This window comes from Capra hircus, chromosome 25 (genome assembly GCF_001704415.2).
Source record: "Capra hircus breed San Clemente chromosome 25, ASM170441v1, whole genome shotgun sequence".
Taxonomy (NCBI): domain Eukaryota; kingdom Metazoa; phylum Chordata; class Mammalia; order Artiodactyla; family Bovidae; genus Capra; species Capra hircus.
The window spans coordinates 2,372,350-2,393,461 of NC_030832.1; the positions used below are offsets into that span (position 1 = coordinate 2,372,350).

The 21,112-nt window shown below is 56.4% G+C and overlaps 1 protein-coding gene and 1 long non-coding RNA gene across 4 annotated transcripts; one reads left to right on the forward strand and one right to left on the reverse strand.

Annotated features, from left to right (window-relative positions):
• Positions 852 to 2,361, reverse strand: LOC102189366. The gene is made up of 2 exons (XR_001917271.1): positions 2,272 to 2,361; positions 852 to 1,761 (listed from the first exon to the last, which is right to left on the reverse strand). It is a non-coding gene; the product is annotated as an uncharacterized LOC102189366 (long non-coding RNA).
• LOC108633902 lies at positions 1,747 to 13,436 on the forward strand. Of its 3 annotated transcripts, none has more exons than XM_018040792.1 (7): positions 4,628 to 4,863; positions 9,779 to 9,820; positions 10,407 to 10,445; positions 10,587 to 10,643; positions 10,999 to 11,025; positions 11,200 to 11,259; positions 11,748 to 13,436. In XM_018040792.1, exons 2-7 carry the CDS (start codon positions 9,806 to 9,808, stop codon positions 12,060 to 12,062), a joined length of 513 nt encoding a protein of 170 aa, XP_017896281.1. In that variant the 5' UTR covers positions 4,628 to 4,863; positions 9,779 to 9,805; the 3' UTR covers positions 12,063 to 13,436. The 3 variants fall into 3 exon arrangements, with proteins under 3 accessions (XP_017896282.1, XP_017896281.1, XP_017896280.1); XM_018040791.1 differs by lacking the exon at positions 4,628 to 4,863 and adding an exon at positions 9,545 to 9,660; XM_018040793.1 differs by lacking the exons at positions 4,628 to 4,863; positions 9,779 to 9,820; positions 10,407 to 10,445; positions 10,587 to 10,643; positions 10,999 to 11,025 and adding exons at positions 1,747 to 1,798; positions 2,152 to 2,178.

The window sequence follows — 21,112 nt, forward strand, 5'->3', positions numbered from 1 at the left end:
GGCGAGCCCACTTCACTGAAGCACTTTTCCTCCCACTCTTCCTGCACCAGGTCCCAGCGGGAGGACCCTAATCCACCATGGGCTTCGCTATGGTGAGTGAGGACTAGAGATGAGGGGAGAGTGGGCCTGTGATCTCAGTTGCCGCCTGTCCCGGCTCCCACCGGCTCAGCCCCAGCCCTGCTGACTGCTCTGCGCTCAGCAGCCTCTGTCCTACCCTCCCTGGGCGCTGGGGTGGCCGCAGGGGAAAGTGAAAGTGTGAGTCCATCAGTGGGGTCCGATTCTTTGCAAACCCGGGAACTGTAGCCCACCAGGCTCCCCTGTCCATAGGCTTCTCCAGGCAGAGATACTGCAGCGGGTTGCCATTTCCTTCCCACTGGGGAAACAGAGGAGCAAAACATGGGACCTGTGCCATCAAAGCGCCCAGTCTCACAATGACCCTGGTCGAACACTGTGCTGTCACCATCCTGAAATTCTACATAATTGTTGACAAACACGCTCCATTTTCCTGGAGCTCTGAGCCCTTTCCTTATGTAGCAGGTCCTGGCTGTGGGGCTGGGGCTCTGCTGGCAGGTCGGTTTGGGGGGCAGCTCAGTGTGGGGGCCTGTGTTGGGACCAAGCAAGGAGCAATGGCCCTTGGAGTGAGTGTAGGAATTAGAGTCGTCATGCTCGTGGGGGCGCCGGACGTGGAGCGTCTGCAGTGTCCGAGGAATCAGCCACCCTCGGGCTCTTCTCGTGCTTCTATCCTATTTATTGAATTTCTTCTGTCTCTGAGGCATCTTGGTTGCAGCGTGTGGGGTCTAGTTGGCTGGCCGGCATTTTCAGAGAAAAGCTGAAAGCATTTCTCTCAGGGCCTGGATCAACAGCTGAAGCCACGCTGAGCTCAGAATTTATTCTTATTTTTTGGGGAGCCCTCTGCCCTCTGTCCCACTCAACTACCTAGTTCTGAGGGTGACCAGCTGCTCAGGGGCTCTGGGCCATGGCACACCAGTGTCTGGGCGTGGTCATCGCGGGGTGAGCCAGGCTGAGCAGCCAGGCCCAGTGGGAGGAGGATGTGGGCAGCAGAGTGTCCCCATGGCCCCGGGAGGAGTATCCTTGCCCAGACACATGTGATGCTGGGCTGACAGGATGGGCCCCCCGGACACAGGGTGTGCAGACGGGAGCCCTGCATATACTGTGAGCTGCTGACCACGCAGGGCCAGGAGGGCAGTGGGGACAGCGCCAGATTCCTGCCCTTAGGTGGCATCTCCCGATGGGTCGGTGGGGTGCCTCCCACCTCCGAGATGGAGTCAAGTGCCTGGAGGGAAAGGGGCTGGGGGGCCGGGCTCTGCAGGGTCAGAGGTCGGGAAGACTGGCCACTGTCACCGTTAGTGCCTCAGACAGGAGAGGACAGCGCCAGTTCCTCCCTGGTCAGCTTTCAGCGGGACCACGCAGGGCTAGGCATCTGGGAACCAGGTGTACCGCCTATTCCAGGGCAAGAGTCCTCCTTGGTGGGGGGGTGGTTCTGTAAAACAGTCTCAGTGGTTACAAGACCAGAAACTAAGTTTCACTGTTACCTCCACAGGGAGTCCCATGTGACTAGACTTCTCTGAGGAGCATACTGGTAAGACGCTAATCCCGACGAATATCTGGGGCTCGGGAGGTCTGGGTTCTGCTGGGTGATGCCGAGAATGATCTGGCCCACTTGGGGCTCCGCAGGGAGAAGAACCGAGCTTCTTTTACTCAAGTCCACCTCTGTTCACAGCACAGCTCTGTGGATCATTTCTGTGATAAGATGGGAAATGAACCAGAAGAAGCACAGGTGGGTCAGTGCGCCCCACCCCCGACCCTCCCCAGTGTGAGGGAGGAGGGGTGGGTTCACAGTCACGGTGATGACGAGGGTCACAGCTCAGGGCCCAGTCCTTACACTGGACAAACGCACACCTGTGTGGCAGGTGAGTGTACAGGGAGGAGATACGGAGGCCCAGGGATGCTGAGGGCGGCGTCCAGACCACAGGGCAACGATGGCAGGGCAGGGATGCCACAGCATGGTCTCCAGGTTGAGGGTTAGTTATTGGGGTGACTGGGCAGAGATGAGAACTAGCTGGGGCTCGGGATTCAGGGTGAAAGTGAGAGAGGGTGGGGGTGTTTTAAACAATGTTTTTTTCCCACCAGATGGAGGCAGCCCTAGCAGAGACGGAGGTGAGTTTGGACCTTGCCCCCTGCTAAGGGTAGTCCTCAGAGTTGGATCAGCCAGGGTATGGGGTCTGGGGCCCTGGCTCCCTTCAGACTCACCTGGATGCACGGGAGGCCACAGTTGGGACCAGACCTCAGAAGCAAGGCAGGAGTGCGGACTGCACACTCCTCTCCCCAGGAGAAACTCAACGAGGACTTCTAAGAATTCCTGGAAGATAAAATTCAAGAGAACCTTCCCGTGAGTTGGAGCCACTGTCTCAGCACCTTCCTTCCCCTCGCCACTGGTCTCTCTTGTCCTGGGGGTGCTCCGTGTGCTAGAGTTCCCTGGAGTGGGGGATGAAAAGGGCAGTCCCTAAAATCTCAGGCGGTGCAGCCTTGAGGGCATCAGCCTCCCCACTCAGCGCAGGTGGCCAGAGCCCTGGACTCAGCTTCCTGCTATGAGCCCCGTGGGCCTGCTGCTGGGTTCAGAGGCCAACCACCTGCAGGCAGGTACAACCAAGCACCAGGGTTCGTTCTTCGAGGGGAACCGAGGGGCCAGGCCCAGTGTCTGGGAGAAGTCCTCCTGTCTGCGGAGCTGTTGGGCTGAAGGCCGGCAGTTCGGGTTAGGCTGGGCTGGGCTTCTGAGTCCCAGCGCCTCCCAAGGTCTGGGAGGCCTCCTTCAGGTCAGGACCAGGGTCTGCCTCGCCCGGGGTGGGTCCCTGAAAGGCCCCTATTCCTGCAGGAATCCCTACAGGAGTCCAGTCCCTTGCTTCAGGAAGCACGGCAGGAAGTACCCCGCAGAATCCAGAGACCCTCAGTCTCTGCCTGTCTGGAGGTCCAGAATCTGGACAAGAGCATCTGGCCAGAGCCGTGCGGCGGTTCCAAGGCATTCTGTAGAGTCTCCAGCAGAGGTGTTGGGATGTGCTGACCTGGCTGCAGGAGAAGGCAGCGGCCTGCCTTGAGGCTATCTGCAGTGCGGTGAAGGCCGTCTGGGGAGTGCTGACGGATTTCTGCTCCTCTGTTGGGCAGCTCTTCAGAAACCTCATTCAGGTCTAGGAGCCCCAGGTGGTTCTAGAGGAACTCCACCTCATCCAGAAGGCCCAGTGACATGTGGGGGCTCCCGTAGCCCTGACGTCCTCCCAGCACCTAAACCACTGAACCCAGGCTCAGAGCTTTCCCTTCCTGCTATGCCCAAGAAACAGCTCTACTTTCCAAATCCAGTTGCCCTTCAAGGATATCAGAAGTCACACTGGGTGCCCAAATTCCTATGCTGAAGTCCTCTGAATGCCACCTCATCTGGAGGTGGTCTTTACAAGGCATCAAGGTAAACGAGGTCCTTGGGGTGGGCCCTAATCCATTATAACTGGTGACCTTATGAAAATGGGGATTAGGAGACACATACATACTGGAGAGGGTGCCGTGTGGATGTGGAGATGGCTGCCTACAAGCCTAGGAGAAACCTGGAACACAGGCTTCCCTCAGGGCTCTCAGAGGATCCATACCTGCTGACACCTTGCCCTCAACTTGTAGGCTCCACTGTGAGAGAATAAATGTGTGTTGTTGATACACGGGCCTGTGGTTCTTTGTTATGGTGGCCCTGGGCCTGGAAGATATACGAGAAGGCCATGGAGGTGATGGGCTGAGAGAGGCTGTTGCCTCAGCAAGGAGGCTGGCCAGGCTGGGAGCGACAAGCCCTGTGGGCCAGCCCAGGGCAGGGAGACACCTGCCCCTTCGCTTTGGATCGAGGGGTCCCCAGAGGGCTTAGCGCCCAGACAGCCTTCATTCCCTGCTGAAGGCCCCAGTCTGTGTGTCAGGCAGCCCAGGCCCCTCCTGTCAGCAACTGTGCCAAGCTGTTTGGGCCTTTAGGGACGGGCCCCACCGTCCACCCTCGGGACACTGAACCCTAGCCTGCCTCTCCAGGCCCCCTGGGATGTTTGTCACCCTGTCTTGCTTCTGTGAAATCCCAAGCAACCCACATTGCTGGGGACCCCAAATCAGCCCTGAGACCACCCCTGATCACCGTGCCCCAAGTCCTGGGTGACATCACTGGTCACACATAGATGATGCTCCACAGTCGGCCCCCGTGCACCGTCTTTCGGGTCAGCACACCAGAACCAGAACTGCCCACTTTCAGGGGGAAACCCCCGTGCATCTGAAACACCTCTGTGCTCCTCCATACCTGAGCCTCTGCCGTCCTCTCAGGAACTGCTTGGCTGGTGGAGACTGCGGACTGGCCCCTCTCAATCTGGGCTCACTGCTTCCTGAGTGTTCTGGGTGATGAGTGGGTGGGACCTGGGCCACCTATTGACCGCCCCTCACCGCAGCTCATCATAGAATTCAGGATCTAAATCAGTGCCGGATTCTCTTCTTTTGCGGAGAAGGCGATGGCACCCCTCTCCAGTACTCTCGCCTGGAGAATCCCATGGACGAGGAGCCTGGTGGGCTGCCATCTATGGGTCGCACAGAGTCTGACACGACTGAAGCGACTTAGCAGCAGTAGCAGGGGCGGCTAGCGCCGGGCATGCGCAGCGCGGCTCACCCGCCCCCGCCCCGCCCGCAGGCCCGCAGTTCTGGTCGTTCCAGGGCCGGCTGCTAGAGGGCGCCGCGCGCCCGCTCACCGAGCTGGGGCTGCCCCCCGGGGCGGAGGCGGACGCCCTCTCTCCCCGCAGCTCAACCGAAGACCTACCTGATCCCGGGGCGGCTGTACTGGCGGTAAGACCAGGCGGCGGCGCGCCAGGACACCGGCTACCCGCGCGACCTGAGCCTCTGGGAGGGCGCGCCGCCGGCCCCCGAGATGTCACCGTCAGCAACACGGGTGGGAGAGCTCGCGCACCCGGGCGGCCGGGCGATGCGGGGCCAGGGGCTGTGGGGTGGCGGGACCTGCAGAGGCCGGGGTTGGGGGAGAAGCGGTGCGGAGAGAGGGGTTTGGAGGGTGGGCAGGCGTGGACCAGCCCCTCAAACCTCTCCCTCCCCGCAGGTGACACCTAGTTCTTCAAGGGCGTCCACTACTGGCGCTTCCACAAAGGCAGCATCAAAGCCGAGCCAGACTCCCCCAACCCAAGGGGCCCAAGTTCCTGGACTACCCCGCCCCCAGTGTGGGCCCTCGTGCCCCCAGACCCCCCAGAGCGACCCTTAAGCCCGGAGACTGCGACGGTCAGTGCGGGATCAGTCAGGCTGCAGGGCGGCCTTCGGTGCCCCTCCTGCCTCTTCTGTCCCTGCTGGTGGGGGGCCGGTCCTCCCCCTGAGGGGGACCTGCGGCTGCGTGGAAGGAAATGGATCGCCCACGGGGCCCCCGCGGGTTGTGGCTGTGGGAAGTCTGTCCCAGGGGCGGGGCTCAGGCAGGATGCGGCGGGGATGCCGGTGGAGGAAAGTCCAGGAGGGCGGAGACAGCAGGGCTGGCCTTGGAACTGAATGCCCTGAGTGCGGCCTCCTGGGCCTTCCTCCCCTGCCCCTGGCCATGACCCCGCAGCACTCTCCTTTTCGGGGATCACCTGGCCTTTCCCGGAGCTCAGGGGGCTGAATTCCTGCAGCCCCGCCCCGCCCCGCCTGCCAACAGCAGCTGTCCCAAGTGCTTGGCTCTTTACAGGACAGCCCCATCTCCCCTTACTGAGCCAGCTCTCCAACTCTGCTCTAATGTTTCTCTTCCTGTCCTGTCTCCACGAAATGCCAATCAAAGCACATTGGTGGGGTCCAAAACCCAGCTCTGAGACCACCCTTGAGCATGTGTCCCAAGTCCAGGGTGACATCCGTGGTTCACAGGTGGGTGATGCTCCTGAGACGGCCCCTGTGGCCCACCCTTGGTTCTGGTCAGCACGCTGGTACCAGAGTTGCCCACATTCAGTAGGACAGCCTCCTGCTCCTAAAACACCTCTCCCACCTCCACACCTGAGCTTCTCCCGCCTCTCAGACTTCATGAAGTCTGCTTCACAAAAATGCCACATCACATTGAATTATATCAGTTAAAGAATTATAATCTCTCTGAATTATATCATTAAACAATAGTACAGTTCCAGGAGTTGGTGATGGACAGGAAAGCCTGGCATGCTGAAGCCCTGGGGGTCGCAAAGAGTCGGAAATGACTGAGTGACTGAAATGAACAAAACAGTCCCAAGAAACAATGTAAAAGCTTTTGTGTTTCAAAGTAATCCATCAGAAAAATGAAAAGACAACCACAGATGGGAACAAAAATTTTGCAAACAATGTATCTGATAAGGGATTGGTATACAGAACATAAAACTCTTCTGACAACTGAAAAAGACAAATAACCCAGTTTAAAAAAGTGCTGAGGATCAGTGTATACATTTCTCCAAGAAATCTATAAATGTGGTCCAAACACATATGAAGGGATGCTCAACATCATTTGTCTCTGGGGAAATGCAATTAAAAATCAGAGTGAGATACCTCTTCATGCCCACTAGGATGCCCAGAATCAAAAAGTTGTGATAATAAGGCTGATGAGGATCAGAGAAATTAGAACTGTGATATACTGGTGCTGGCAATGTGAAGTGGTTTTATGACCTTGGGAAATAGTCCAGTGGTACCTCAAAATGCTGAAAGCAGACTTAGGGGTGGCCTGGTAGTGGGCCCTGGAGGATGATGGCTTAGGGGTGGAGACTGGCTGCTTGAGGTTGTTAGGTAGTTAGAATAGGAAAGAGGAGCCCAGAATGGCGGTGGCTAAAAGACAAGGAAGGGAGAAGCCAGGGAAAACAGAGCCAAGGAAGGTCCGAGGAGCGGAGTGAGGACCTCAGGTGGAGCAAACAGCACTCCTGGCTGCCCGCTTACACAGGGCAGGCCTGGGGGGAGGAAAAGACACAAGAGGAGAGGAGCCAAAGGGCCTGTGGTGTCTCTCTCCTGCGCGCTGCTGCGCTCCCCCACTCTCTTCTCTTCACGTCTTCGGGTGGGCATGCCCTCACGCCTCGTGGATGGATTTTCCTGCTATTTTCTAAATAAAATAGAGCTGTCACACTGATCTAAGAGCTATTACACGGTCTGTCCAAGAGCCGAGAGCTGTGCCGAGCCGAGGGCTTTAATGTCCGTCACTCCAAATCTCTGTTGTGACGAGACAGAACAGGGGAACATACACTCGCCTGACAAGGTGATGGAAAGTATTCTGAAATTAATTGTGGTGATGGTTGAATAGGTTTCTGTATTGAACTGGGCACTTTCCTGGGTGAATTGTCTGGTATGAGAATTATATGTCAACCAAAATTATGAAGAAAACAGCTCAGTCCACAATGAAACATAAAATGCCTTCAGATGATTGTACTCTGGAGAAAGGCATGGAGGGGCTGAGCATCCCATCCTGGGGGCCAAGTTTCTGGAAAGGAGACCTGGAAATGTGACTTGCAGCTGAAACAGGATCAGCTCCCTGTCTCCCTCCTGGCCTGGAATTCATAGGAGGCTCAGGGAAGGATCTGGTTTTCCTGGGTGTGGAAAGGCGGTCTCAGACAATTGAATGGGCTCCGAAGGGGCAGAGGATGCCAGCTGGGGTCTGGTGAACCCAAGAGAGACTTTCCCTGAGGAATGGGTTTTGTAGGTCTGTCCCTCTGGGGCCCACACTGATAGCCCCTTACAGAGCCTGGTTCCTGCACAAGGATATTAGAAGTTGACTTGTCTTTCCCCAAATTCCTATGCTGAAGTTCAAACCACCAGCACCTTGGAATGTCACCTTACCTGGAGGTGGGTCTTTATGGGGAATCAAGTTAAAATGAGGTCTTTAGGGTGGGCCCTAATCCATTATGACTGGTGACCTTATGAAAATGGGGAATTAGGAGACAGATACTTGTCTAAGGTTGGCGCCATGTAGACATGAAGACAGCTGTCTACACACCTGGGAGACAAGCCTGGAAATCATGCTTCCCTCAGGGCTCTCAGCAGAGCTAAACTTGCTGACACCTTGATTTCAACATCTAGGCTCCACTGCGCTGTGTGTGCTTCGTCGCTCAGTCATGTCTGATTCTTCCTGACCCCATGATTGTAGCCCACCAGCCTTCTCTATTCATGTGGATTCTCCAGGTAAAACTCCTGCAGTGGGTTGTCATCGCCTTCTCCAGAGGATCTGCCCAACCCAGGAACTGAACCCAAGTCTCCTGTATAGGCGGGAGCCACCTACTGCACCACCAGGGAAGCCCAAGAATACTGGAGCGGGTAGCTTATCCCTTCTCCAGGGGGTCTTCCCGACCCAGGAATCCAATCCAGGTCTCCTGCATTGCAGGCAGATTCTTTACCAGCTGAGCTACCAGGGACGCTCCTATGGGTTGTTAGGAATCCTCAATGGTCAACCCAACTTTGCAGCAGGCAGGTTTAGTTTTTCAGTTTGAATTAATCAGCTGCTAGCATTTTCAATGTGAATTAGTTACCAACGTTCCACAAGATCAGGTTTCCTGTTTTACTCTAACATCTGGGATTTTAAGTTTTATTCAATTTTAATTAAACAGGTGAATACACTGGAGGATATTGTACTGATCACAGGGGTAGAGTCGAGAGGAGAAATCACTCCAGGGTGAGACTGGTTGGCCTTGCCCACCGTTGGCTCTAACAGCTGTCTTTCCCCCACAACACACACACACACACACACACACACACACACACACACACACACACACACACAGTGAGCCTTGGCTGCACTGGGAGAGAACAAACGTGTCTTGCTGAGACCCAGGTCTGTGGCTCTTTGTTATGCCGGACCTGGGTCTCTAAGACAGACACAAGGCCATGGCTGTGTTGGGCTGTGAGGGGCTGTGGTCTCAGGGGGAGGTGGGCTAGGCTGCGAGAGTCAAACCCTGTGGGGATGGCCAGGGCCAGGGAGACTCCTGCCACTGTAGCTTGGGACTGAAGGGCCCCCCATGGGGCTCAGGAGACCCTGGTCATTGGGGTCAGTTGGTCAGCAAGGCTCCCTTCAGACCGTCCTGGGCCCCATCCTGTGTGTCAGGCAATCAGGCCTGGCCCCTGCCCTGGATGCCGGGGCCCCGGGGAGAGTCTCCAGCCCAGGGGCCTTGAAGGTCCTGTGACTTCCTGAGGGCAGGGCGGCTACAGAAGCTTCTCTGGATGTGGAGTGGGGTGCAGTCTGTTCGAGGACCCTGGTCGGCTCCCCCTGAAGCTTCCTCAAACTATTGTCCCTAGTCTGGACTTTCCCTGGTCCCTCCCTGTGCTCGAACCAATGGTGGGGGTGTATGGCCCAAGCTGGGCTCAGAGATCCCAACCCAGCTCAGGGAGGAGAGACACTGACCCCTGGACTCTGAGTGTAAGGGACACGCCCTCTCCGCCCCAGCCCTTCGGACCTCTGGCTCCACGTCATCCCGTCCTTCTGACTCCCCACCATCCTTCTGACTCCCCCCCACCCCCATCGGTTTCTGCTTCTGTTTCTGTCTCAAACACACCCAACCGACCCTGCCCCGTCCTCCAGCAGGGCTCCACCCTCTCCGCCCCTCCCTGGCCAGCTCTTAAGTGGCTGGAGCTAGGCAGGCAGCCAGGCAGTGCTCAGCTGGAGCTCTGGCTACAGGATCTCAGGTGAGGGCTCTGGGGAGCCTGGTGTGGGGGTGGGGGAGATCACAGGCAGAGGACCCTCCAGGGTGGTGGGCGAGCCCGCGTCACTGAAGCACTTTTCCTCCCACTCTTCCTGCACCAGGTCCCAGCGGGAGGACCCTAATCCACCATGTGCTTCGCTAAGGTGAGTGACAACGAGAGACCAGGGAGAGTGGGCCTGTGGTCTCAGTTGCCGCCTGTCACCGGCTCAGCCCCAGCCCTGCTGACTGCTCTGCGCTCAGCAGCGTCTGTCCCACCCTCCCTGGGCACTGGGGTGGCCACAGGGAAAGTGAAAGTTGAGTAGCTCAGTGGTGTCCGACTCTTTGCGAACCCGGGAACTGTAGCCCACCAGGCTCCCCTGTCCATGGGCTTCTCCAGGCAGAGATACTGGAGCGGGTTGCCATTTCCTTCCCACGGGGGAAGCAGAGGGTCAAAACAAGGGACCCGTGCCATCAAAGTGCCCAGTCTCACAATGACGCTGGTCGAATGCTCCGCTGCAGGGTCAGAGGCCGGGAAGGCTGGCCGCTGTCACCGTTAGTGCCTCAACAGGAGAGGACAGTGCCAGTTCCTCCCTGGTCAGCTGTCAGCGGGACCACAGAGGGCTAGGCATCTGGGAACCAGGTGGACCGCCTATTCCAGGGCAAGGGTCCTCCTTGGTCCAGGGGTGGTTCTGTGAAACAGGTCTCCGTGGTTACAAGACCAGAAACTGAGGTTCACTGTTACCTCCACAGGCAGTCCCATATGACCAGGCTTCTCTGAGGAGCATGCTGGTAAGAAGCTCATCCCCATGAATAGCTGGGGCTCGGGAGGCCTGGGTTCTGCTGGGTGACACCGAGAACGATCTAGCCCACTTGGGGCTCCGCAGGGAGAGGAACCGAGCTTCTTTTACTCAAGTCCATCTCTGTTCACAGCACAGCTCTGTGGATCATTACTGTGATCGGATGGGAAATGAACCAGAAGCAGCACAGGTGGGTCAGTGTGCCCCACCCCCGACCCTCCCCAGTGTGAGGGAGGAGTGGTGGGTTCACAGTCACGGTGATGATGAGGGTCATAGCTCAGGGCCCAGTCCTTACACTGGACAAACGCACACCTGTGTGGCAGGTGAGTGTACAGGGAAGAGATACGGAGGCCCAGGGATGCTGAGGGCGGCGTCCAGACCACAGGGCAACGAGGGCAGGGCAGGGATGCCAGAGCATGGTCCCCAGCCTGAGGGTTAGTTATTGGGGTGACTGGGCAGAGATGAGAAGTAGCTGGGGCTTGGGATTCAGGGTGAAAGTGAGAGAGGGTGGGGATGTTTTAAACGGAGTGTTTTTTTCCCACCAGATGGAGGCAGCCCTAGCAGAGACGGAGGTGAGTTTGGACCTTGCCCCCTGCTAAGGGTAGTCCTCAGAGTTGGATCAGCCAGGGTATGGGGTCTGGGGCCCTGGCTCCCTTCAGACTCACCTGGATGCTGGGAGGCCACAGTGGGGAGCACTGACCTCAGCAGCGGGACAGGAGTGCAGACTGCACACTTCCTCTCCCCAGGAGGAACTCAGCAAGTATGTCTGTGAATTCATGGAAGATCACATTCAAGAGAACCTTCCCGTGAGTTGGAGCCACTGTCTCAGCACCTTCCTTCCCCTCCCCACTGGTCTCTCTTGTCCTTGGGGCTGCTGCGTGTGCACAGAGCTGCCTGGAGTCAGGGATGAAGAGGGGGTCCCTGAAATCTCAGGTGGTGCAGCCTTGAAGGCATCATTCTCCCAACTCAGCGCACGGTGGCCAGAGCCCTGGACTCAGCTTCCTGCTCTGAGCCCCCTGAGCCTGGTACTGGGTTCAGAGGCCAACCACCTACAGGCAGGTACATCCAAGCACCAGGGTTCCTTCTTCGAGGGAACCGAGGGGCCAGGCCCAGTGTCTGGGCGAAGTCCTCTTGTCTGTGGAGCTGTTGGACTGAAGGCAGGCAGTTCGGGTTGGGCTAGGCTGGGCTTCTGAGTCCCAGCTTCTCCCAAGGTCTGGGAGGCCTCGGTCAGGTCAGGAAGGAATGGGGTCTTCCTTACCCTGGGCGGGTCCCTGAAAGGTCCCCATCCCTGCAGGAATCCCTACAGGAGTCCAGTCCCTTGCTTCAGGAAGCACGGCAAGAAGTACGCCGCAGAATCCAGAGACCCTCAGTCACTGCCTTTCTGGAGGTCCAGAATCCAGAAGAGAGCATCTGGGCCAGAGCCCTGAGGCGGTTCCAAGGCATGCTGCGGAGTCTCCAGCAGCGGTGTTGGGATGTGCTGACCTGGCTGCAGGAGAAGGTGGCAGCCTGCCTGGAGGCCGTCTGCAGTGAGGTGAAGGCCGTCTGGGGAGTGCTGACGGATTTCTGCTCCTCTGTTGGGCAGCTCTTCAGAAACCTCATTCAGGTCTAAGAGCCCCAGGTGGTTCTGGAGGAACTCCACCTCATCCAGAAGGCCCTGCATGATCCCCTTCCTGAACCATCTTCTGAAGAGACCTTTACCCTCCTGCTCACCCTTGACCCATCCTTTAACTGCCCTCACCTCCTGTCCTGCAGGGACAACACCACAGCATCAGGCCAGGTTTCCCTTCTCCAGGTCTGACCTGTCTGTCAGGGACGGGATGCTCTGCTGACCCAGGGATGTGGGAGAGGCTTGGAAGCCCAGGGCCCCAAGGACCAAGGTGCCTTCCGTGGCTCAGCATGCCTCGGTGTCTCTGCCTGTCTCTCGGGACCCTGTCAGATGGGGCGCTGAGCTGATTCTCAGCGAGGGAGTCACCTGAGGCCGGCTGTGGGTCTCACAGGAGGAGGCAGTGGTGAACCCTGACCCTGATGTTAGCATCTTAGTGCCCTCATCATCTAGGGGACCGAGCTCACTGTCAGCTCAGGCCCCAGCAGGACGGGAGCCCTGAGGAAGGCTCTCCCTGTCTCCTGGGCCTGAGCCTTCCTGTTTGAGGAGGACTGCAGCCTGTCTGGGATTTCCTTGTGGCAGAGCCCCATTCCGGCCACAACCTTCCTCCTTCCCTTCCAGGGGGTCCCTCTGACAGGCCTGACACTGGAAGGCCTACCTCTGGCCTGAGTTCCCTGCTGCCAGGAGCCTCTCACTGCCAGGCCCTGAGCCGCTTTGGCTTCCTGGCCCTGGCCTTGCCTCACCTCCCCGTCAGTATTCAAGTCTCTCACACTTGCCCCTGCGTTCTCCGGTGACCCTGTGCTAAACGTCCACTTGACTATTTCCTTTTTATCTTTTTACATAATGACCTTCCATCTGATATACTACTTCCCTCAATGGTGAGGTTACTCCGTTGATATAAGTAGTAAGGTTTTTTTTCTTTAAGGTTAAATTTCTTCCCCATTTCAATGTCAATATGAGTTTGTATTTTATTGTTCTTGTTGTTGGTTTTAGATTAAATCTTTTCTCCATTTCAATGTAAGGTACATGAAATACATTTTCTAAACATTTCCCTCCAAAGAAATGTTTCCATTTTTGAGCAATGGTATGTGATATGTGCATGTACAGTATAAACTCAGGAGGTAACAGAACAAAATCCCATAAAAATATGGAGGGAAGAGTCCTCCATGGTGCAGGAGGGAGTGATCTGAATGGAATAGGTGTAAATCCAAGGATTCTAGGCACAAGTTTCTTTCTTCCTATGGAGAATTCTGAAATAAGGAAATATTACTTATGTAAATATGAGACATCTCTCGTCTTTGAGCTTTAACTAGCATATGCAAATTATAGACAGCAGTTTTTAGTGGGATATTTGCTGTAAAGAAGATGTTTTGTACTCCATTTTTTAAAATATATATATATATTTTTTTAATTTTATTTTTACTTTACAATACTGTATTGGTTTTGCTATATATTGACATGAATCCACCACGGGTGTATACAAGCTCCCAATCCTGAATCCCCCTCCAACCTCCCACCCCATATCATCTCTCTGGATCATCACCATGCACCAGCCCCAAGCATCCTGTATCCTGTATCGAACATAGACTGGCACTTCGTTTCTTACATGATAGTATACATGTTTCAATGCCATTCTCCCAATGTACTCCATTTAGCATAGGATATCCATTTGAAACTGTTAGGTGATATTTCATGGGATCCGAGGAACTCTGGTCCTTTATTTCTCGGCTCAGAAAGAATGCAGTGAGAGGCGAAAGGAGCCTGGCAGTGTACAGTCCACGGGGTGGCACAGAGTCAGACACACCTGAGCACCTAAGGCTCTCACTGACCTCTCAGACTCGGCTAATCCGCAGGACACTGCTCAGCATCTCCTCCCCTGGGCAATAGTCCCTGGCTGCTGGCCAAGCGCCTCTCTCTCCTGCCGTGGTTTCCCCACATGCTGCTCCTTTTGCCTGGGATGCCCTCCTTTTCCTTCGGGGCAGCCCTGGCCCTCTATTTCACACCAAGTGCCCTCAAGGCCCCACCACGTTCCCTGGCACATGGGTGCGGCTCAGGAAATGATCGCGCCTTGCTATGCTGTGCTATGTCGCTCTGTCGTGTTCACCTCTGCAGCCCCGTGGACTGTGGCCCACCAGGCCCCTCGGTCCATGGGATTTCCCAGGCAAGGATACCTGAGTGGGGTGGCATTTCCTTCTCCAGGGGCTCTTCCGAGCCCAGGCACTGAACCCAGGTCGCTCGCAGCTCCCTCCTTAGCAGTCAGATCCCTTACCGTTAGCGCCCCCCACGCTGAGGGTTCTCCCAGTTCCTCAGTGTCTTAGCTGCCCTGTCCTCTCTCCTGGAAACGTCCTTCCCAGGAGTCTTGCAGGAGTCTTAAACCTAAACCTGTGACATGTGGGGGCTCCCGTAGCCCTGACTTCCTCCCAACACCTTGATGACTGAACCTCCTAGCCCCAGGCTCAGAGCTTTCCCTTCCAGCTGTGCCCAAGAAACACCTCTACTTTCCAAATCCAGTTGGATCTCAGACGTCTCACTGTGTCCCCAAATTCCTATGCTGAAGTCCTCTGAATGCCATGTCATCTGGAGATGGTCTTTATAAGGAATCAAGGTAAATGAGGTCCTTGGGGTGGGCGCTAATCCATTATAACTGGTGACCTTATGAAAATGGGGGATTAGGAGACACATCCGTTACTGGAGAGGATGCCGTGTGGACGTGGAGATGGCCGCCTACAAGCCTAGGAGAGACCTGGAACACAGGCTTCCCTCGGGGCTCTCAGAGGATCCATACCTGCTAATACCTTGACTTCAACTTATGGGCTCCACTGTGAGAGAAAAAATGTGTGTTGTTGATACACGGGCCTGTGGTTCTTTGTTATGGTGGCCCTGGGCCTGAGAGACTCACGAGAAGGCCATGGAGGTGCTGGGCTGAGAGAGGCTGTTGCCTCAGCAAGGAGGCTGGCCAGGCTGGGAGCGACAAGCCCTGTGGGCCAGCCCAGGGCAGGGAGACAGCCTCCACTTCGCTTGGATTGAGGGGTCCCCAGAGGGCTCAGCGCCTTTATTCCATCCTGAAGGCCCCAGTCTTTGTGCCAGGCAGCCCAGGCCCCTCCTGTCAGCAACTGTGCCAACCTGTTTGGTTCTTTAAGGACGGGCCCCACCGTCCACCCCCGGGACGCCGAACCCCAGCCTACCTCTCCAGGCCCTCTGGGATGTTTGTCACCCTGTCCTGCTTCTGTGAAATCCAATCAACCCACATTGCTAAGGACCCCACATCAGCCCTGAGAACACCCTTGATCACCGTGCCCCAAGTCCTGGGTGACATCACTAGTCACACATAGATGATGCTCCACAGTCGGCCCCCCGTGCACCCTCTCTCCGGTCAGCACACTGGAGCCAGAACTGCCCACTTTCAGGGGGACACCCTCGTGCATCTGAAACACCTCTCCGCTCCTCCACATCTGAGCCTCTGCCGTCCTCTCAGGAACTGTTTGGCTCCCATCAGTTCATGCTGCGGGAAGATTGTGGACTGGTACCCGGACTGGTTCCGGCTCAATCTGGGGTAACTGCTTCCTCAACGTTCCTGGGTGATGAGTGGGTGGGACGTGGGCCACCTATTGACTGCCCCCTACCCCAGCTCATCACAGAATTCAGGATCTAAATCAGTGCCGGAGTTTCTTCCTTGCGAAGAAGGCGATGGCACCGCACTCCAGTACTCTTGCCTGGAAAACCCCATGGAGGGAGGACCCTGGTAGGTTGCAGTCCATGGGGTCGCAAAGAGTCGGACACGACTGAGCGACTTTACTTTCATTTTCCACTTTCAGTCATTGGAGAAGGAAATGGCAACCACTCCAGTGTTCTTGCCTGGAGAATCCCAGGGACAGGGGAGCCTGGTGGGCTGCCATCTATGGGTCGCACAGAGTTGGACACGACTGAAGCGACTTAGCAGCAGTAGCAGGGTCCCAGTGGTGGGGGGCTAGCGCAGGGCATGCTTAGCACGGCCTACCCGCCTCCGCCCGCCCGCAGGCGCGCAGTTCTGGTCGTTCCCCGACCGGCTGCCAGAAGGCGCCAGCGCTGGATCACCGAGCTGGGGCTGCCCCCCGGGGCGGAGGTGGACGCAGCGTCTCCTGGCGGCTCAACCGGAAGACCTACCTGATCCGGGAAGGCAGTACTGGCGGTACGACGAGGCGGCGGCGCGCTCAGACCCCGGCTACCCGCGCGATCTGAGCCTCTGCGAGGGCGCGCTGCGGCCCCCGACGATGTCACCGTCAGCACCACGGGTGGGAGAGCTCGCGCACCCGGGGGGCCGGGCGATGGGGGCCCAGGGGCCGTGGGGTGCTGGGCCCTGCAGAGCCCGGTCTCGGGGGAGAAGCGGTGCAGAGAGAGGGGTTTGGAGCGTGGGCAGGCGTGGACCAGACCCCCAACCTCTCCCTCCGCGAAGGTCACACACAGGTACTTTTCAAGCGCGTCCACTACAGACGCTTCCCCAAGGGCAGCATCAAAGCCGAGCCAGACTCCCCCATCCCGTGGGTCCGAAGTTCCTGGACTTCCCCGCCCCCAGTGTGGGCCCCTTGGCCCCCAGGCCTCCCAGAGCGACAGTTAAGCCCAGAGACTGCATGGTCATTGCTGGATCAGTCAGGCTGCAGGGCTGCCTCCGTGCCCCTCCTGCCTCTTCTGTCCATGCTGGTTGGGGGCCTGGCTTCCCCCTGAGGGGGACCTGTGGCTGCGTGGAAGGGACGGATCGCCTACGGGGCCCCCGCGGGTTGTGGCTGTGGGAAGTCTGTCCCAGGGGTGGGGCTCAGCCAGTATGCAGCTGGGGATGCCCGTGGAGCTAAGTCCAGGAGGGCGGAGACACAGGGCTGGCCTTGGAACTGAATGCGCTGAGTGCGGCCTCCTGGGCCTTCCTCCCCTGCCCCTGGCCATGACCCCGCAGCACTCTTCATTTCCCAGAACACCAGGCCTTTCTCAGAGCTCAGGCGGCTAAATCATGCAGCCCTGCGTCGCCTGCCGACAGCAGCTGTCCCAAGTGCTTGGCTCTTTACAGGACAGCCCCACTGCCCACTGCCAGCTGAGCCGGCTCTCCAGCCTCTGCTCTAACATTTCTCATCCTGTCCTGCCTCCATGAAGTGCCAATCGAAGCACATTGGTGGGGTCCCAAACCCAGCTCTGAGACCACCCCTGAGCATGTGTCCCAAGTCCAGGGTGACATCCGTGGTTCACAGGCGGGTGATGCTCCTGAGACGGCCCCTGTGGCCCATCCTTGATTCTGGTCAGCACGCTGGTACCAGAGCCACCCACATTCAGTATGAAACCCTCCTGCTCCTAAAACACCTCTCCCACCTCCACACCTGAGCCTCTGCCGCCCCCTCCAGAACCCCTTAACTCTCATCAGCTCGATGCTGGTGGGAAGACAGTGGACTGATCTCCACTCAGCCTAGGGTCACTGCCTCCTCAGTGCTCCTGGGTGACAAGTGGGTGGAACCTGGGCCACCTCAATGAGCCCCCTCCCCGCTGAATTCAGGATCTAAATGAGTGCCTCTGCAAATCTGCTTCTGGAATAGTCCACACAGGATGACCCAGGAAAGGAGTTCCCTGGTGGTCCCCTGGTTAGAATCTGGTGCTCTCACTGTCACGGCCTGAGTTAAATTTTGAGTCCCAGAACTAAGATCCCTCAAGCCGATCGGTGTGGTCCAAGAAAAAGAGAGAATGACCTAGGGAACTTTAAAAATGCAGATTCCATGTCTTTGCTGTGAATCCTCACTCTGGGTCTGGGGCCAGGATTCTGCATTTCAACAAACTGGGTGGTTGATGTGGGGGTGGGCTGGGGGTGGCCCCGATCTGCAAGGGACCAGGGCCAGCAGCTGCCGTCTCTGGTCTCTGTCTTCTGACTTGTGTGTTCCCTCCATGTTCTCCACCCAGGGGCCACCCTCTTCCTGTGTTTACAGAGCCCACTCGTGGCCTGGGTGAGAGAGGTTCACCCCCATGGCTGGAGTCACATACCCACCCTTTCTTAATGTGCCACCAGCCTCAGCAGGCCCACAGTGCTGCAAGAGCTGACCCTGGGGCACGGAGCCCAGGTGGTCACGACCAGGCCCGAAGGAGGATGACAGCCAGGTGTCTTCAACCAGCCAGGGACCTGGGAATTCGAAGGCACCAGAAGCCATGTGGGCCTCTGTCAGGACCCTTTCTAAGTTTGAGGAGGAGGAAACTTGTATTCAAAAAGCTTATCAGCCCTGAAGCAGGACAATAAAAATAACAGGAGAGAAAACCCTTCCTTTCCTCGGAGCAGTGATGGAGCCCCAGGGTGAAGTTTGGTGGCAGGAACGTGACAGACCCGAATCACGGTTTTACAGAAGAGGCTGCAATCGAGTATTGAAGGGGGACAGGGTGGCTGAGAATGAGCTGGGGGAGCAACCAAAGGTTGGTTGGAGGGGCCCAGAGAGGGATGTCCCCTGTGACATCTGAGGTCCTTTCACTGCAACAATGGACACTTCTCCAGCCTCTCAGACTTCATGAAGTCTGCTTCACAAAAATGCCACATCGCATTGAATTATGTTATTTAAAGAATGGGAAATAAGTGAGACAAATTATTAAAATAGAAACACTTAAAACTTTAGTATTTCAAAGGGCAACACCGGAAAAGTAAAAAGACACTTGGAGAATGGGGACAGAAAATTGCAAATGATACATCTGGTAAGGGCATGGAGCCAGAAAACTTATACCCCCATTCTGTGTGTGCGTGCACGCTCATGCTGCCTCCGTGGCCCCATAGACTGTACCCACCCAGGCTCCTCTGTCCATGGGGTTTTCCAGGCAAGAATATTGGAGTGGGTTGCCATGTCGTCCTCCCGGGGATCTTCCCTGACCCACGGATTGAACCTGGATCTCTCGCTTTGCAGGCAGATTGTTTACCCCTGAGCTACCGGGGAAGCCTCGGGAAATAGTCTAGTGGTACCTCAAAAAGTTAAAAACAGACTTAGCAATTACGTGGTGGTGTGCCCTGGAGGATGATGGCTCAGGGGTTCAGGATGGTTTCTTGGGATGATAAAAATGTTCTGAAATTGATGGTGGTGATGGTTGAGTAGTACTGTGCATTAAATTAGGCACTTTTCTGGATGAATTGTATGATATGTGAATTACATCTCACTAAAACTCTATAAAGAAAATGGTTCAGCCCACAGTGAGACACGAAATGCCTTTCAGGAGGTGGCCTTCCTGAGACAGATGTAGAGGTGCCCAGAGTCGCATCTCCGGAGATAAGACCTGGAAATGAGGCGTCGGGTGAAACAAGCAAGCCGCTCAGCCATGTCTGACTCTGTAACCCATGGCCGATGCAGTCTGTGGAATTCTCCGGGCCATGATAGTGGAGTGGGTTCCTTTCTCCAGGCGGATCTTCCCGACCGAGGGATCTATCCCAGATCTCCTGATTGCAGGCGGATTCTCTACCCTCTGAGCCACCAGGGAAGCCTGCAGCTGAAGCAAGAGCGCCTCTGTTGTCTCCCTCCCGCCCTGGAGTTCTGAGCTGGCTCAGGGAAGGATCTGGACCTCCTGGGTGTGGGAAGGGAGTTTCAGACAACTGAAGGGCTCCTAAGGGGCAAGGGATGCAGCTGGGGTCTGGTGGACCCAAGAGAGACTTTCCCTGAGGAGCGGGATTCGTATGTGGTCCCCATGGGGTGCACAGCGGTGGTCCATCAGGAGGCCGGTTACTCTCAAGGATATTAGACACTGAATCCTGTTCCCCAAAATGCACCCAGTGAAGTCCTAACCACCAGCACCTGGAGGTGGGTCTTTCCAGGGAATCAAGTTAGCATGAGATCCTTAGGGTGGGCTCTAATCCTTTATGACTGGTGACCTCCAGGACCCCTTGCGCCCATCAGCTCGATGCTGGTGGGAAGACAGTGGACTGGTCCCCTCTCAGCCTGGGGTCACTGCCTCCTTAGTACTCCTGGGTGACAAGTGGGTGGAACCTGGGCCACCTCAATGACCCCCCTCCCCACTGAATTCAAGATCTAAATGAGTGCCTCTGCAACTCTGCTTCTGGAATAGTCCACACAGGATGACCCAGGAAGGGAGTTGCCTGGTGTCCAGTGGTTAGAATCTGGTGCTCTCACTGTCATGGCCTGAGTGAAATTTCGAGTCCCAGAACTATAATCCTTCAAGGCGATCGGTGTGGTCCAAGAAAAAGAGAGAATGACCTAGGGAACTTTAAAAATGCACATTCCTTGTCTTCACTGTGAATCCTCACTCTGGGTCTGGGGCCAGGATTCTGCATTTGAAGAAACCGGGTGGTTGATGTGGGGATGGCTGGGGGTGGCCGTGATCTGCAAGGTACCAGGGCCAGCAGCTGCTTTCTCTGGTCTCTGTCTTCTGACTCGTGTGTCCCCTCCATGTTCTCCACCCAGGGGCCAACCTCCTCCTCTGTTTACAGAGCCCAGCTGCTGGCCTGGGTGAGAGAGGTTCACACCCCATGGCTGGTGTCACATACCCACCCTTTCTTAATGTGCCAACAGGGTGCCCACAGTGCTGCAAGAGCTGACCCAGGGGCATGGAGCCCAGCGTGGTCACGACCAGACCAGAAGGAAGATGATAGCCTGGTGTCTTCAACCAGCCTGGGACCTGGGAATTCAAGGGCACCCAAAGCCATGTGAGCCTTTGTCAGGACCCTTTCTAAGTATGAGGAGGAAGAAACTTGTATTCAAAAAGCTTATCAGCCCTGAAGCAGGACAATAAAATAACAGGAGAGAAAAGCCTTTAATTTCTTAGAGCCGTGATTGAGCCAGGCTGAAGCTTGGTGGCAGGAAGGTGACAGACCAGAATCACTGTTTTACAGAAGAGGCTGGAATCCAGCATTGTGGGTGCCAGGCTGGCTGAGAATGAGCTGGGGGAGCAACCAAAAGTTGGTTGGAGGGGCCCAGAAAGGGATGTCCCATGTGACATCCGAGGCTCTTTTCGCTGCAACAATAGACACTTCTCCCGCCTCTCAGACTTCATGAAGTCTGCTTCACAAAAATGCCACATCACATTGAATTATATCAGTTAAAGAATTATAATCTTTCTGTATTATG